General features: G+C 37.0%; 2 protein-coding genes and 1 long non-coding RNA gene across 7 annotated transcripts; 2 read left to right on the top strand and 1 right to left on the bottom strand.

Moving 5' to 3' along the window:
- The first annotated feature begins 2514 nt into the window (after positions 1-2514).
- LOC103977703 (probable indole-3-pyruvate monooxygenase YUCCA10) lies at positions 2515-4624 on the top strand. Its single transcript, XM_009393289.3, has 4 exons — positions 2515-3284; positions 3721-3954; positions 4082-4204; positions 4295-4624. The coding sequence occupies exons 1-4, from the start codon at positions 2673-2675 to the stop codon at positions 4478-4480; spliced, it is 1155 nt and encodes a 384-aa protein (XP_009391564.2). The 5' UTR covers positions 2515-2672; the 3' UTR covers positions 4481-4624.
- Positions 4625-5284: 660 nt separating this feature from the next.
- On the top strand, positions 5285-10866 carry LOC135607121 (RNA-binding protein BRN1-like). Of its 5 annotated transcripts, none has more exons than XM_065098664.1 (9): positions 5285-5608; positions 5699-5781; positions 7207-7240; positions 7405-7530; positions 7638-7720; positions 8803-8985; positions 9742-10078; positions 10246-10389; positions 10464-10866. In XM_065098664.1, the coding sequence occupies exons 1-9, from the start codon at positions 5413-5415 to the stop codon at positions 10604-10606; spliced, it is 1329 nt and encodes a 442-aa protein (XP_064954736.1). In that variant the 5' UTR covers positions 5285-5412; the 3' UTR covers positions 10607-10866. The 5 variants fall into 5 exon arrangements, with proteins under 5 accessions (XP_064954736.1, XP_064954735.1, XP_064954737.1 ...); XM_065098663.1 differs by having other exon boundaries at positions 5289-5608; positions 7207-7258; XM_065098665.1 differs by having other exon boundaries at positions 5291-5608; positions 7207-7258; positions 10246-10373; positions 10464-10605.
- Positions 10867-13384: 2518 nt separating this feature from the next.
- On the bottom strand, positions 13385-13796 carry LOC135606672 (uncharacterized). The gene is made up of 2 exons (XR_010484871.1): positions 13673-13796; positions 13385-13596 (listed from the first exon to the last, which is right to left on the bottom strand). It is a non-coding gene; the product is annotated as an uncharacterized LOC135606672 (long non-coding RNA).
- Between the last annotated feature and the right edge of the window lie 4040 nt (positions 13797-17836).

The raw sequence follows: 17836 nt of genomic DNA, 5'->3' as shown, positions 1-17836 counted from the left end.
CCACCTTTTCTTGCAAGACATGAACAGCAACCTAGCTGTCGATACCTCACATCTTGATTTGTCTGTGATAGGTCAAAAGTGATGCACGACGTTACCATGACATGGGTCGATGGGTCGATGAGATCATCAAAGGCTACGAGGATCACACGTGATCGACATCGATAGTTGCTGGTCGGATTATGAGACATACTATGGGGTGATACATGGCTGAACGATCGATCGTCCAAACTCGTGATTAGTATGGGTAACCTATGTGGGTGTCAAGTTTGTCTTCTCAAAACATCATATGTCCCCTCCTGCCGTTAACAATTTTAGGTGTAATTGTCTAAAGTCACCACCCCTAGGTATGCTCTCACACACAACTTCACTTCGGTGTCTGTCGATTAGTCCAATCGCACCAAACCCTAAAACTGATTTGATCGTTGGAGAGGCATTTGTCGGGAGCATCCTTGACTTAATTTTGCAAGATTGATGCCTTGTGAACAGTGACGTAGCTGAGATCAACTTGAAACAAATCTCTATTAGATCCAAATTATCATCCCAACTTGGTCAACCAAAATATGCACTAATAAATTAGCGTTAGAACAATGTTGGTCTATTGTCGACTTACTATATCTATCAAATGATGGTGGTCCATTGCCAACTCTCTCTCCAAGTTTATCTTCTAGACTCGAAATTGCTCAGCCTTATTAACTAGGGAATCCTTCTCGATGGCTCTCACTACCAAGTCATCCCTCTCCTTCAACACTCGGGCTAGGGTGACTGATGAATTCGTGACTTGATTGATTAGTGTCATCATTAGATTGTATCAAAACAAAAGAGTTAATAAAGTGGAAGATATGATTGACTAACTGATTATGCCCCAAGGTCAAAACATACCATGACCTTGGGGCATAGTTGACCAGGTCATGAATTCAAGTCAAACTATCGAACGCATAGCCTATGAGTCAAATGTACACCTCAACAACGCATAATTAAAAGGTCAAATATATATTTCGACGATACACAACTTATGGATCGAAAGTGCACCTCAACAATGTTTAGCCGAAAGACCAAATGTGCATTTTAATAATGCCTTACAAGCCAAATGTGAACATTGACGATGCACAACTTATGGGTGAAATATGCATCTCAATTATGTACAGTCGAAATGCATAGCCTAAGAGCTGAATGTGCACCCTAACAACATATTATTGAAAGCTCAAATACATATTTTGATGATACATAATATGTATGCCAAATGTGCACATCGACAATGTATAGCATATAGGCTGAATATGCATGTCAACGAATATCCTATGGACTAACTTTGCATTTTAATGACACATGATCAAAAGATAGGAGAGTAAGCCATACCACCAGAGCTAATATCATAAGTCGAAGCATTTCTTATCTTAATAGCCTCATGATGTGATGATCTAAGAGTGGGGATGTGAGGCTAGTGATAGGTGAAGAGTGATATGTCAATTATGATGTCACTATGTAGCTGATGAACCGATCGCCAAAGGCTAGGGAGTCATATGTAGCCGATAGGTGAAGGTCAGATCATGAGACATGAACTCATCACGAGGTGATACGTGGCTGAATGACCAACCATCTAAACCCATGATTGGTGCAACCAACCTACGTGGGCACTAGGTTCGACGGATGTTATGACAAGTCTCTACTTGAAATATCGAACATTCCCCTCCTATCACCAATGATTCTAGATATAATCGTCTCTAGAATCACCTATAAAAGGGGCCCTAGGTATGCTATCACACACAGCTTTACTTTAATAACGATTGACTAGTCCAATCACATTGAACCCTAAAACTGAATTGATTATTAAAGAGGTATTTATCGGAAACACCTCTCACTTAGTTTTATAGGATCAACGCCTTGCGAACATTATCCTAAATTAAAATTAATTTAAAACGAATCTCAATTGGATCTAAATCATTATCTTAGTTTGAACAATCAAAATCTATACTAATTATTTCGAAATTATTACGTGAAAATTCTGCTGTGCTATTAATGAACACTTGCTGTTTTTTTTAAGACAGGATAAGTAAAAATCAGTGCCCTGAATGGTTACAGAAATGTCTCGAAATCATGATGTGATAATTCCGCTGTGCTATTAAGACACTTCCGTTTCTTTCGGAGACAGTGTCAGTATCATCAGTGCCCTGAATGGACACAGACTGAAAACTCCAGAAATCATTATGTGACTGCTATTAATTAACACTTGCATTTTCTTTTGGAGAAAGGATAAGTAACATCAGCGGTCTGCATGATTCAAGACTGAAAGCTCTCGGGATTCCATTGGTTTCTTGTCTTCTTGTTTCTTTCTGCGGTGCAACAGCAGATTGGACACGATCTTTGTCGCTTTCGTGCGTGGATCACTGCATGTATGTGTAATCTTACCATCCACTAATCAACCAGCGTACTCAATAAATGGGAAGGGAGAATAAAGATCACACAGTGAAACACTGCGTTAGATGCTTTGTCGGTACTGTATGTACGTGTTTGCTCTCCCACATGTTACAAAGCTCCAAGCTTTCTTTTACCTACCTGCTTTTATAGCTATCCAAGCTTATTACCCAACCTCTCCACTGCCGACAATTAGGACAGTATTCGTTCTCGATTCGAAGTGCAGCGGAAGAGAGAGAGAGAGAGAGAGAGAGAGAGAGATGAGAGAGGACGTGGTGGTGATAGTGGGAGCTGGGCAGTCCGGCCTGGCGACGGCGGCGTGCCTGATGGCGCTGTCGGTGCCGTGCCTCATCCTCGAGCGCGACGACTGCATCGCCTCACTCTGGCGCAAGCGATGCTACGACCGCGTCACCCTCCACCTGAAGAAGCAGTACTCGGAGCTGCCGCACGCGCCCCACCGGCCGGAGACGCCGACGTACATGCCGAAGTGGGACTTCATCCGGTACCTGGACGATTACGCGGCGGGGTTCCGCCTTCGGATCGATCTGCGGCGAGAGGTGGTGTCGGCGGAGTTCGACGAGGCGGAGGGGAGGTGGCGGGTCAAGGCGAGGCGCGGCGAGGACGGGGGCGTGCAGGAGTACGCGGCCAGGTACCTGGTGGTAGCGAGCGGGGAGAACGATGAGATAGTGGTGCCGGAGATCCCGGGGCTGGCGGAGTTCGGCGGCACGGTGGTGCACTCGAGCGTGTACCGGTCCGGATCGGAGTACGAAGGGAAGGCGGTGCTGGTTGTTGGGTGTGGGAATTCGGGCATGGAAGTGGCGCTCGATCTGGCCGAGCACGGGGCCCGCACTTCCATCGTGGTACGAAGCCGGGTATGTGTTTCGTAGGGACGACGTCTTAATTTCTTCTAAACATAAATTACTATTGATAGATAATTACAACTAAAAATATATTTATACTCTGCATGCAGCAGAAAATAATAGTTCAAATACATCCTATGTTGTCTCGTATCTCTTCAATTGTTTATAATAGTTTATTTATTTTATCATATATGGTCAGTCAATATTTACATATATATTATTAATTTTTTTAAAGGATAAAAGGTAAATACGAGATTTGATCTTAAAATCTATAATCATTGTAACTATTATTTTGGAATACTGTAAGTGCATCAACCAAGGATACAATTTACTTGAACTCCACGATTTCATTACAACAGGTATATACATCTCAATCCATGATTACAATAAAACATTTTAGAGTTGACATGGTGAGCTTTGCTTGATCTAAAACTGTTGTTTGCTGCAGCTTCACATTGTGTCGAAGGAGATATGGTCAGTGGCTATGCTTTTCATGAGATTCTTGCCATGTCGTCTGCTGGATTCTCTCATTCTGCTACTATGTCGCTTAAAGTTTGGCGATCTTTCCAAGCATGGCTTACACAAACCAAGGAAGGGACCAATGTATCTGAAGAAGTACAGCCGAATCTACCCTATTGTGGATGTTGGCACAGTGGAGAAGATCAAGTCTGGAGAAATCCAGGTGTGTGTTCTCTCTTTCTATGTCTTCTCAATTCATACGATACGAATACCACCCAGAACTACTTGACTACCACCAACACCACTCTCTCTCTCTCTCTCTCTCATGATGTAGCAACTATGGATCGCAGGTGTTACCTTCAATACAAAGTATCAAAGATAACTATGTGACGTTTTCTGATGGAAAGTTTCAGCATTTTGATGCCATAGTTCTTGCTACAGGCTACAGAAGCGCAGTGAAGAAATGGCTCAAGGTAATGATTGCACTTCCAGTGCTCCATTTTCCTCCATCTTTGACCACTCTGGAGCACTTAATAACAAGTGAACGATGGACATGGTTGCAGGGTGATGACTACCTCCTTGGTGAAGATGGAATGGCCAAACAAATGTTCCCAGGCCACTGGAAAGGCAAGAACAGACTCTACTGTGCTGGGCTTGCAAGAAGAGGGATTTATGGGTCTGCAGAAGATGCACAGAGTATAGCCAATGACATTGCTTGTGACTATCAATGTCAAAAGATAAGCAGCTGATGGCTCGAATTGGTTGCAGAATTACTTAGTGGTGTTTCACTGCATGTATAAGCAAAACCTTCTGTTGTCAGAGAAGCCAGCGAGTGGATCATGGGAATTAGGTTCTTTTATGTGCTTCTTAATCCAACTTGAATGGTTTCATGACATGCTTTCATCAAGTGTTACTCCATGGAACGTCTAAGTCGTTTAAGGTAACATGAGAAGATCCCACCTAAGAGCGAACGGATCCAACCAACTCTACTATCACGTGCTTATCCAATCCACATGTGGGATCAAATCAACAGCAACACGGCCAGCCTGGCAGCCGTGACATATCGACCCAGACATTTCCTGCAATTACGACGCTGCCATTCCGTCATGCCGCCTTCTCCGTCACCGTCTTCCTCCCCTTCCAGCGTCGACGCCGACCATAACGGGTTCAAAAGACCACCGTCGGCAGCCGTACGATCGACGGCGGACGGACGAAATCAAGCCCGTGACGCGCGCCTGAAGCGTCGCCGTTGAGCGAGACAACGGCGTGGGTCGGCTATACGGACCCGGGCACGAGACCGTCTCCGTAGCACCGCTGTCATGACGCCACGTGGCCAGGTTGGAGGATTTGGGTTCAGAGCCATGTAATCCCAAATATATTAAGCCTACAACATTGAATTTTCATTAAATAGATAATATATATCAAAAGAATAAACTACTTCTATTAACTGCATATATTTCTTCTTCTGGTGGTAATATTTTCTTAATAAGGAAAAGAGAAATAAATGTACCTCCGGCCTCATTAAAATAATGATTGGCAACCATTAATGCGCCACCACCGCCACCACCTAAAACGGGGAGAAGAAGAACAGAGAGAGAGAGAGAGAGAGAGAGAGCGAGAGAGAGTCGTCAATAACACATGAGAAGATAGGAAGAAGAAAGATAGATCTAAGGGAGCAGGAATGGCTGAAGGAGAGAGGAAAGGAGGCGAAGGAGGAGGAGGGGGTACAGTGGAGAGGGGAGAGGAGAGGGTGAAGCTGTTCGTGGGGCAGGTGCCGAAGCACATGACGGAGGATGAGCTCCTGGCCTTGTTCAAGGAGGTGGCACTCGTGGCCGAGGTCAGCGTCATCAAGGACAAAGTCACCAAGGCCTCCCGAGGTCCTCCTCCTCAGATCTCTTCTTTCCTCTTCTCGTCATCCTTCACCTTTGATCTCTTATGTTTTTGGATTTGCTTGGTCAATTCCGTAGGTTGCTGTTTCCTGATCTGCCCCTCGCGCCAGGAGGCCGACAAGGCGGTCGCCGCTTCCCATAACAAACGAACACTTCCCGGTGTATGGCATTCCCCAACTGATCTCTTTCTCCATTTTGTTTCTGTCCTTAGTTCATGATACATGTGTCGTGAATCTGCATTTCTTTTCTGTAGCTGTTGGAGGGGTTGCTGATTGTAGAATTTTACCACCCTGTTGCGGTTGTGTGTATTCTGAGTAATTCTTTTCGAGATATCATGCCGATACCATGTCGTGGTAGTTCAATTTGTGTCATAGTCTGCCGTTTATTGGAGATCGCTCAGAGGCGTAGGGTTTTTGACATGGGATTACTTGTTACATTGCTGGAATTGAATCAACGGGAAGGTTTCAATTATACCACCACTGAGGAATGGATGAATTCTGGATTCAGGATTCATATGCGTAGCTTGATGACTTGATGACACTCGAAAGAATACCTTTTTCAAAGTATTGTTTAAGTCCATAGTTGAATTTATGGTCATTCGCCTGAATAACAAATATTTTACTTGAATCTGATGGAGCCCTTTTCTTCGACTGTCCAGATAAATTTGGATTGATTGTTCGTTCCAAAGTACACATTGCTAGCCAAACTACCCTAATTTTCTGTTTTGATTGTGCACCTTTTTTAGGACAGTGGTTTTTTTGGTAATTAGCTACTGGAGTATCTGCTTGCAAGGGTAAAAGTAAATAAATTGGCTATTCCTAGACCCTGGTTTGGAGGAAGCTTTGTGCACTGAGCCATACACAGGAATGGTGCATCTTATTATTTTTAAAAAAATATATAATATTATTGATTAACTAACAAAGTATATTAGGTTCCCCAAAGTAACATCTCCCTGCATTCTGGAAAATATTGCTATATTATCCAATTGCAAATATATGCTATTGCCAAGTTTACTCTTTGAATCAATTATATTTCTTAAATTCTTAATGGGTGTTTCACAGGTTCCTGATTTTGCAAACTGATGTTATGAAATGATATAGACAATATGCTGCTATTCTGGCGTCCTTGGTGCTTAACTGTAGGCTGGTGTATGTAGCCTATGAATTTACATTGGTACCACAATTGAAGTTGGATCACCAGGCTTCTGCTGCCATGAAATGGCCAGAAGTAATGTATGTGTGAATTAGCTGCTTTATATTTATTGACATAATTTACAATTCTGATATGTCAAGATGCTGAAGTCTTCTAATCAAAGGTTGATGATATAGAACCTGTCATTTGCCATTGCATAGATCTACATTTGTACTGCATTCTTTTTCTTTATCTCATACAAAATACAATATGTTTGTTGTCATGAGTACTCTTTTATAAATTGCATGATAAAATTTTAATGATCTGCAATTCCTATCTACTCCTCAGTATTTCTTGATGTCTTCTAAATTCTTCCACTCTATAAAATTTGGGGTTAGATTTTTATTATAGGTTTTGGTCAAACCTGACTGAAATTGCTTTCTTTTGCATTACAGGCTTCTAGTCCATTACAAGTAAAGTATGCTGATGGTGAGCTTGAGAGGCTAGGTGACAATACAAATATTTACTTCTTTTTTCATTTATTCGTTTTTCTTGTTTGTAACTTCTTATGTTAAACTGAAATTTTAATTTAAATTGTGTAGTAGAAGTTATTTTACAACTGATCGTTTGATGTATTTGCAATTCTCATCTAGAAAACAAGCTTTTCATTGGAATGCTTCCGAAGAACATATCTGATGCTGAAGTTGCAGAACTCTTTTCAAAATATGGTACTATTAGGGACTTACAGATCTTGAGAAGTTCTCAGCAAACAAGTAAAGGTATAAGTTGTCCTTGACATACTGAAATCCATGTTATATATTTCCTTCTTGTTTTTATATAAAGCAAATTTGATCTTTAAGTATTAACATTTTTCCCCATAAAATAGCTGGCTGTGCATTCTTGAAATATGAAATGAAAGAACAAGCTTTGGCAGCCCTTGAAGCCTTAAATGGGAAACATAGGATGGAGGTTTGTGTTTGCTGAACTTCAAATTTCCTGAAACATCTCTTTCTTTACTACCAGTACATTTTATTGCACTTACATTCAAAAGATTAGTCACACCAAGAAAGACCGAGTTATCAATTGTGGTTGCGGTGAGATTAAATGTATGATTAAGTGAGCTAAGATTAGGACAATTATTTGACTTGGTTTGAATATGCCCAAAAGATGATGATCAGAACTAGGCTGAAAAACAAATGTAAGGAGCGCTATGGTGGGAACACCATGGGTTGCATGTATTGTGGTTAATACCATAGGGTGACTATATCATGAATTTTCTTTTCTCTGTGTGAATTATGATAATCAATGAACATGTTATTTGTAGTTTTGTGTATTATTCTGATATAAAAGTTTATATAATGATATTCATGGTACTTACCTGATATTATGTTTTTTCACTTGTTTTCATTGTTATGGTATCCTTTGTCTTTATCATGTACTCCGTAACTTTTGTAATTGCAATTTTGGTCCAAGCAACTTAATTAGCCTTTCCGTTATACTTGGGAGTTGGGATTTCCTGTGTTACTGATGGAAGCTTTCAAGTCAGTCTTGACATTTTACTGGGAGAAATTTGGTTCCTATCTTAACATGTTTGATTAGAAAGATGGAAGCTCCTGGTATAACCCATTTCTAATTGCAGTAGAGAACTTTAGCATTACAGTAAGTGAAAATTTTGGGTTGTTAAAGGATGCTAGATTTACCAGCTGGCCCTGTAGCCAGAGGACATGCTTTTACTGTCATGGAGAGTAAGATAAGTAGAGCAGTCTTAGGTTAGCAATATTTTATTGAGAAGGATCCTTTTCTAATCTGGTCAAAGGTTAGAGTTATTTTTCAATTGGAGAGTGCACTAAAATTAGAGCATTGGAGGCAATTTGTTGAACATAATGTCTATGTTATTGATACCTATGTTGTTTTGGGTTTTATGCCTGTGATGTTAATACATATGTTGCTTTGAGTTTTGTGCCTTAGTATTGCAGATCACCCGTGTTGTTGGAATTTAGGTTAGTACTTTTTTTCTTCTGCTTGCCTATCTTAGTTTGATCACCATGCAGGGTTCAAGTGTGCCTCTGGTTGTTAAGTGGGCTGACACTGAAAAGCAAAGACAAGCTCGAAGGGCACAAAAAGCTCAATTTCAGGCCAACAGTGTTCCTCATCCCAGTTCAATGCAGCAGGCATCAATATTTGGAGCATTACCATTGGGCTATATGCCTCCATATAATGGATATGGGTATCAGGTCAGGTCCTATTTTTTGATGCTTGGTAATGATCCTCTGTATAAAGGATATGGCTATCAGTTCAGGGTCCTATTTTTTGATTCTTGGTTGTAACTAATCCTCCAACTGATAGAGCATGTGAAGCTTCAAGTTTGTCTTATTTAATCTTCTCTTATATTTATGGATTCTGAATTGCAAAATCTTGAATTAAGTAAAATTCAGGAATTTATTTTTTTTACAAGGGAACCTGTTCACATGCTGCAACAAACGATCAAACTCGTATTATATTAGATCATCAACGTTCCTGATTTTAAATAGTTATTGATTTGCATATGGAGCTAACTGTGTAACATATCACTAAAGTTTTTTAGTTGCATATGAATCATAAAACTCTAATCCATAAACCATGTTAGAGAACTCCGAAGCATCCTTTTTTTCTTCAAGGTGAGCAGGATCCTAGAGTAGTATAGAAAGCACAATAATGGAATCAACAATAGAATCCTTTTTTTCATGCCATATAGTACAATGCATCTGGAGAAAGATTATGCCTTTTTATCTTTACTTTGCGGTTGTTGGATCTGGAGGTCTGTGCATCTGAAATGTACTCCAGTTCTATTGTTTATGAATTTTAAAAAATTATAAATATTTGATATGGCGTCTTCTAGTTCTGATTCTCTTTTTTAAAACACTTATATTTCCATTTGATATTGCAAGATCAACATTATTTGTTGTTACTACATGATGGGCTGGAACATCTTTTTCTTGATTTTTGTGCAGCCACCTGGAACTTATGGACTCATGCAGTACCCTTTAGCTTCAATGCAAAATCAAGCTTCATATCATAATATGATTCTACCTGCTAATCAAGGGAATACACTACATGGGATCAGTTCTGATGTTTCCACAGGCATAACACCTAAAAGTTTGAATACAACAGAATCTGGTGGCTATGTAGGTTCTCCATATCCCACAGTGTCTGGTCTTCAATATCCATTGCCATATCCACCAAGTATTGGCCATTTGGGGAATTCCCACGGCTTAGGCCAACCCGTAAATATGACTAACCCCACAACATCTTCAAGCCGTAGCATGACTTCTGGGGGTTGGATAGAAGGTTAATCAGCTTCTTAATCTTTACTTCCTTTTCTAATTTATTTCCTTTGTGGTTCTAAATTTTATGCCTGATTGTGTCTGTGTGCATGTGTTATGTTGTAGTCCTGATAGCAGTAATCTTGATTTTCTTCCAGTGATCAGTTGCTTATTTCCTTGTTACTGATATAGGCCCTCCTGGAGCTAACTTATTTATATATCATATACCTCAAGAATATGGTGATCAGGAGCTTGCAAATGCCTTCCAAGGATTTGGCAGGGTCTTAAGTGCTAATGTTTTTGTAGACAAAGCAACTGGTGTTAGTAAATGTTTTGGTAAATCTGTTATCCACTCTATACATCTTGAACCAAATTTATCATACATTGTAATTGGCCCCTTTTCTTTGCAGGTTTTGTAAGTTATGACTCACCTGCACCTGCCCAGGCTGCCATCAATGTGATGAATGGTTTCCAATTAGGTGGTAAGAAGTTGAAGGTACAACTTAAGAAAGAAAACAAAGTAAACCTTATTAATGGTGAAATTCGTCTATGAGGAGGTAGCATTACCTACTTTATATGGTCCCTGGCAAATACAGAAGCTGTCCCCTTTATTCTCTGCAATACAGATACAAGATGAATAGAAGATAATTGATTCTTCTAATTTGTTCATTCTATCATGTCTTGAAAGTGGAAGCTGGCAACTCCTTTACCAGATTCATTCTTGAAATGTTTCAAATGGTGTATTTTACTTTAATTCTTTTTGTAATTTATGTACCATGGGAGTTTCATTAGACTATTAATTATTTAGTTTAATCCATTGTTTCTATTAGAAATGAACAGTAGCAAAGTGGTGACTAGTGGTCAAATTGATTCATTATTCAGTAATCCTTACTGTAATTTGTATGTTTACTTTTCTTCATGGTTTTCTATGATGGGGACATTCCATACAAGTATTTCAATATCTTGCATGATTCCTTGTGTGGTCTGTCCATTCCTCTTTGTTCTTATTTTCATACATTAATAGTTGAGATTTTTGTTACGTATATGTTTCTTTTGTTTCTCCTCTCTCAGAAATATGTTGAAGAATCTTTAACGGCCATGAGGTTTCACCTAAAACAAACATCTTTATCTGTGAATTTCTAAGGTCTGACAGTGTATGACAGGCTTCATCCACGAAATTGTGTATTTTGAGGTCCATCTTAGTATGCAAAATACTTTGAAATTTCAAAATGCTTATGAGATTCCATTCCTTTCATTTTTCCCTAATCTTCCTTAGATCATGCCTTTATAGCTGCAGCATCACCATCTTAGGAATTCATGAGTGCTGTGTAATTTTGGAGTGAAAATTTTCACGGTTTTGATATATGCATCTGTGATCTTTTTTCTTCTCTGCAGAAAGCTTTAATCTGACCTCTCTTTTGGTGGTTATTCAGCATGAATTAAGTTCTGTAATTAAGGGAGATCTTCCTATTATCTCCTGATCATTAGTATCCTCAGAATATGTTAAGATTTTCCAGGTAATCTTCATATATTTGGTACTTTATAATCAGCTTGTATTTAGTTCTGCCATTATATCTTTTCCTATTGTTTGTATCTATTTCCTATATTTACAGTTACCCTCAATCCACCATTATCTTTTTGCCTGTTGTTTGTATGTATCTCTTACGCTTACCATTGCTTTCACATAAAATCAATGATATTAGCAGCAAATTGGCCAAACAATATTAAGTTTATCCTAAAACTCATAGAAACTAGTGTTGTAGCATTTATTTTTTAATTATTAACACTACCTGCTTGTGGGTAACCCAACTAGCCATATAAATGCATATCATGATTGTGCATGTCTTTAACTATTCTCATAGATCAGCTTATCTTCTTTTCTGTAACTTTGACTTGAACACTGCTGTAGAACAAAGCCTGCCATTTTGCCTTCTGAATGCTTTTCTATGTATAGAGATTTCGGAGGATTTATACTACATGGTCGCATGAGCGTACATTGCAACTGGCAAGGTAGATATTTCTACTTGTCTCTCTCCTTAACTAGAAAGTGGCTTGAACTGTACAAGTTTAAGAGCTGATCATAAAATCTGCCTGATGAATCCATATACCTGAACCATGTTGTTGGTTGAAGGCTTTGATGATCTTGAGAATGCTATAAAATCTGGTTATGAAAAGTTAATCATACTCCAGCCAAATCTGGCTACTCAACTGTCTCTGTATTCCACATTGTTGAACCTTGAAAACCTCGTCTTCCGAATCTTATGATTTTGTACATGAGCATCATGGAGTGTGCCATCGTCTACTTTTTTCGATATGCATACAAGAAGTGTTCAAGATACAATTGTGATTGCAGGTTTCTTGATGGTGTATGATTTTTTGGAATATTTATTGTAGGAGGATGTGGGATCACACGAATTTGATTTCATGCCTACTTTTTTGGAATTTTGATGATCTTGAGAATGCTATAAAATCTGGTTATGAAAAGTTCAATCATACTTCTGCCAAATCTGGCTACTCAACTGTCCATGCATTCCACATTGTCGAACCTTGAAAACCTCGTCTTTCAAATCTTATGATTTTGTACATGAGCATCATGGAGTGTGCAGTCTGTCTACTACTTTTTTTCGATATGAGAAGTGTTCAAGATACAATTGTGATTGCAGGTTTCTTGACGCTGTATGATTTTTTGGAATATTTATTGTAGGAGGATGTGGGATCACACGAATTTGATTTCATGTCTACTTTTTTTGGAATTTGATTTCATAAGCTCAATGCTTCAAAATATTTGTTCTTCACGTGTGCATGATTGAAGCATCTGCATATTTACATGCATGAATGTGGGATATACATACACTTGATTATTATGAGAAGAAATATAGATTTATTTAGGGAAATGAACTTACAGATCCTCCCCCAATATGCATCTGAAAAATATTCAAGATATAATTGTGATTGTAGGTTTCTTTAGGTTGTATGAATTTTTGGAATATTAAATGTAGGAGGATATGGGATCACATGATGTACATATTAAGTTAATCATGAACTATATACTTGGTTGACATAGTAAAGATTCTTGTTTAGGATTAGAAACAGTGTCTGCTCGACATATTTCTTGAGAATGTTGTATTTGCTTCTTATATTTTTGTATATTTGAATTTTCAATATAATGATATGAACTACAATTATTTTTAGTTTTTGGGTGTAGATCTGCAAGTACCACATCTTACTTTCATGTTAAATGGTTATAAAGACATTAATTTGAAAGAATGAATAGATTTTGTATTTCATTTTATTATTTACACCAACTATTGTAAGGAAAAGGGAAAAAAAAAGAGAGAATGAATAGTTGACAATATTCCAAGAAGATTAATTACAAGAAATTACATTTCATGAATTGTTGCTCAAAATAAAAGGATAATAAAACAAAAAACTTATTTGAGGGAGGATAGGAGGATCTGAATCCTATTACTCATGTGCACTCGTTTCTTGTTCTTCCGACTTAACTCTTTCGATGCTTGGCTCAACTATTCCGTGAGCTTTCTGCTGTAAAAATGAAAACAAAAAAGAATTAGTAATAAATCAATAGTATTAGACGCAATGAAGTAGGAATAATGTTTACTTCAATAAAACTTTCTCAAGATCTTGAATAATCTTGGATGGGATCAAACTCTGAGCCTCATAATCCTATGGCCAAATGACTCCGAAATGGGCATCATCATAAATAGCCAAGACCTACTATTATGACCAGAGATGAGATGAGAAAAATGGAGGGCATGATTGACCAATTTATAGCGTCGTTGATTCATTGCATGTCAAGTGAGAGAATCCAATGTGATACACGTCATTAATTGAAGATGCTTCCCCTTACGTTTCTCTCTTCTCATGTTCATGAACTACACAAAGTATTCATTAACTAATAAAACTCATCTATAAATATGGGAACTACTTATAGTGAGATTTTTTTAGTATTTCGGTATCTAAATTTAAAAACTTTACATTAAAACCTATATATTTAGGAAAGTAAAACATATAATTATATTTATCCTAACGTCGTCGGTTTTATTGATGAAAGTACGAAAATCATGACTAAAAATAAAAATTTTAATATCTCAGTTACGTTTTCGGTAGTGGCAAATGGTAATATCATTCAAAGCCACGGATGACTATTGTGGATAAGGAAAGTGAGCGATAATGGTAAATAAGACAAAGGGAGAGGAGAAATAGGATGACACATATGCCGATGCTCTACATATACGTTAGCATTGCTTAACAACTGCGTTGACACTAACACAAATGTAAAGCGGTGAAAAGGACACTCGACATCGACATCGATGTAGATGTAGATGTAGATGCATAGCGATGTCGCTCTATATCTACGTCAGTATCGACAACGATGTGGGAAAATATGGCACTACTCTGCATCTGCATCAATACTATTCAACAACTACATCGATGCCTCTCTGCATCTGCATCGGTGCCGATACGGATGTCAAGTAGCGTCAATGCTTATTGGTATCTGCGTCATCTTCTTCCTCCTCTCCTTTTGTCTCACCCCTCGTCATCGTTCTTCCTTATTCATAATAGCCACTTGCGGCCAACAACGATGTCGCCTTCCCTACTACTGAAAACATAACCGAAACATTAAAATTATTTTTTTCCCATCATTTTCATGCTTTCGTCGATAAAACCAATGACACTATGATAAATGAAGCTAGATGTTTCGCTTTCATAACTATAACTATACAAATTTTATTATAAATTTTTTAAGTTTAAAAATCAAAATTCTAAAGAGATCTAAATATAAGGAAAATATACAATTAGTAATTGGCATGAGATGCAAATACGTAAACAAATAAATACGTCTAGTTTGATAATGGTAGAAGAAAATGAAGTTAGAATTTTTTCTTCTACCATTATCTAACTTCTACCATTTAGTTCAATAAATTATTTTTTTTATATTTTAATATGATAGAATTTCATTGAGTAGAGTTAGACCATTAAACATTAAAACCTTTTGCATAATCTATTTTTCTAACATTTCTATAAATAAAATTTTATGATAATTTGTTGCTATGATTAGTTAATTATAATAATATTATTATTATAACTGAGCAAGTCCCTAATATGGTCACATTGCTGAATAAATACATTATGCTCAAATATTGGAGTAGTCATGCATTTTATAGGGGAATGAAAAAAGGCTTTCTTAGTGCAAAAATGTGTCCCAATATTTTCTTGGTCTTATTTGATTTTGTTTCTCGTGATAAAAATTTCCCATTATAATGGATCATTCCAATATATTTATACAACAAATTAACAATCAAATACCGTAGAAAAATAAGCAACATATTCAAAGAGAAAATTATCATCATCTGTTTGCGCGATGTTTGTATGTCGACATTAGAATATTTTGAAGAATTATATATGTGTGGTATATTTGGACTTCGAATTCGTTAGGAACTCCTTAAAAATATTGATTGCGATACGTAAAATTTCATGTGTTACATTCTTAATTCATTCAAAAATATATAATGAGCATTTATTCTTGACTTTTGATTGAAAACTCAAGCATCACAACGATTATGAAGATTCATCATGAGCTAACAATCAATTTGAAGGATTTGATTGCTATTAGCATTTCAAGTTTTGTGGTTAATCTTCTTCCTATCTATGTTCAATAATTACAAATGTAAAAAAAATTCATTACAATTATTTAATAATAGAAGGTATGTTCATATTAGTGGTATTAGATTGATGTTTTACACAAGATTGTTCTTGTTGATAATGGAGGGTGTGAATCATAATACCCTAAAAATACAGGGTATGAAATAAATCTTGTCCATATCTTTTATATAGATGTTTAAATGTCAAGCCCTATGTCTTAATTTGAGGCATTTTTTTAGGATGCAATCCGATGATTATGCATTGCTTGCATGTTTGATCGTCATGAACTTGTGTTCATACGTTATCATCGAAATCTCTATTTTTGAACATTTTTTACATGATTTGAGGGTGAAAAAACACAATAAATTTCTTCCTGTATTTTTTTTTAATGATGACTTTATATATGTATTCTTGGGGCAGCAATAATATTGGAGTATTTCGATCAAAGATCCCATACAATATTGATGTAAAGTATATTAATAGAGCATAATTTGATTGTCTGAGCTAAAGGTTGATTTAAAGTCAACTCTTGAGTCACTCTTATAGTGAACTTTTAAGTGTCATCCAAAGTTATGTCGATAGTACTCCTAACAATATCGTTTCGAAGCTTAAGTCAATCGATTAATCGAACTCAATATGTTCAATGTGTCAAGACGTAACTATGCACCCCTTGTATAATAAGTGCTTGGGACCATTATGCTCAATTATTATATAGTTCGTGTAGCAATAGGGGGTATGAGTTCGATCTTAATTGATATCAGCTTATGTCAAAGTATAACCATTCTCCACATGACATTTATTGGACACAACCAACTAAGGTGGCAATAAGTGATCAACCAGATGGCTTGATTGTGTCGGCCATGTGGCGCTCACTTGTCAAGTTTATGGAGCTAGCATGTCCATCACATGGAACACATTGGTTGGATATATGGGGTTGACATATTTTTTACGTAGAATTGATATATCAATTACGTAGAACTAGCACATCGACCATATGGGGTCAGCTTATCGATCAAGTAAAGCCAAGGTGTTCAAATGGAGTTGATATGTTGAGCATGTGGCACTAATATATTAGTCATATCATTTTTCACTATAACAAAAGATATAATTATAATTGCTAGTTTCTTACTATTGTATAAGATAGAAGTGTGTGGGGATCTAATGAATTATCCAAGTTTGATTTGTGTGAGAAATATTCAAGTTCTTATAATCTTGATATAAGATATTTGTTTCGAGTTTTCAGGCTTATTCGATGCTAGATATCATTCTCATGAATGTTTTTTTGGGTGATAGCAATCCACATTATTTATGGTTTCTGTTCTATGGGAAGAAATTAAGGTAATGAACTTAAAGATCCTCCCCCAATTCCATATGGAAAATGTTCATGAACTATAAAGTAGATTAATCCCTTCTTTTGGATCAATTGTGATTCCTAATGCTCAGCTTAGCACAAGGGAAGGAAGAAAATTTGAAGTGATGTTAGCATCATGAGCTAAGAACAATCAAAGTGTTTGTTTGACATATTTCTTTAAAAATGTTATATTTTCATCTCATATTTTTATATATTGTGGTTTATACATTTGAAGTTTTAATATAATGTGTTATGGACTATTTATTTTATTTTATTTTTTGAGCTTTGCATGGATATTGCTTGCAACTAACCACAAGTATCAACTCTTCTTTACAGATTAAATGGTTCCAACACCCTCAATTCCAATGAGCAATACTTAATTAATATGGACATGTTTTTACTATTTACATAAGCTATTATAAAGAAAATGGAAAAAAAGAATGAGTAAATTTTGTATTGGAACAAAAATCATACACAATCACATCACTTGACAACAATATTCTAAGAGGATTGATTGATTGATTACAGGAAATTATATTTCATGAATATGATGTTCGCTTGTTGCCTCTTGTTCTTCCAATTCAACTCTCGTACATGTAGAGCCTCCTTGTAGATGTGCATTTGCTGCCATTTGTTCTTCCAATTCAGCTCATTGCCGTGTCACTTGTTCTTTCGATACAACTCATCTACATGTAGGCTTGCATTATGGTTTAACTTAAACGGATGAGAATAATGTTTATCATGCTTGCTTTGAAAGATATAATGAGG

The sequence above is a fragment of the Musa acuminata genome, chromosome BXJ2-3, assembly GCF_036884655.1.
Source record: "Musa acuminata AAA Group cultivar baxijiao chromosome BXJ2-3, Cavendish_Baxijiao_AAA, whole genome shotgun sequence".
Lineage (NCBI taxonomy): Eukaryota > Viridiplantae > Streptophyta > Magnoliopsida > Zingiberales > Musaceae > Musa > Musa acuminata.
This window is presented reverse-complemented; position numbering and strand designations above follow the sequence as displayed.

Coding starts and splice junctions, on each gene's coding strand:
- LOC103977703 (XM_009393289.3), top strand. CDS start 2,673: ATGAGAGAGGACGTGGTGGTGATAGTGGGAGCTGGGCAGTCCGGCCTG. Junction 3,955..4,081: donor TCAAGTCTGGAGAAATCCAG/GTGTGTGTTCTC, acceptor TATGGATCGCAG/GTGTTACCTTCAATACAAAG. Junction 4,205..4,294: donor CAGTGAAGAAATGGCTCAAG/GTAATGATTGCA, acceptor ACATGGTTGCAG/GGTGATGACTACCTCCTTGG.
- LOC135607121 (XM_065098663.1), top strand. CDS start 5,413: ATGGCTGAAGGAGAGAGGAAAGGAGGCGAAGGAGGAGGAGGGGGTACA. Junction 7,721..8,802: donor ATGGGAAACATAGGATGGAG/GTTTGTGTTTGC, acceptor ATCACCATGCAG/GGTTCAAGTGTGCCTCTGGT. Junction 10,390..10,463: donor TGGTGTTAGTAAATGTTTTG/GTAAATCTGTTA, acceptor TTTTCTTTGCAG/GTTTTGTAAGTTATGACTCA.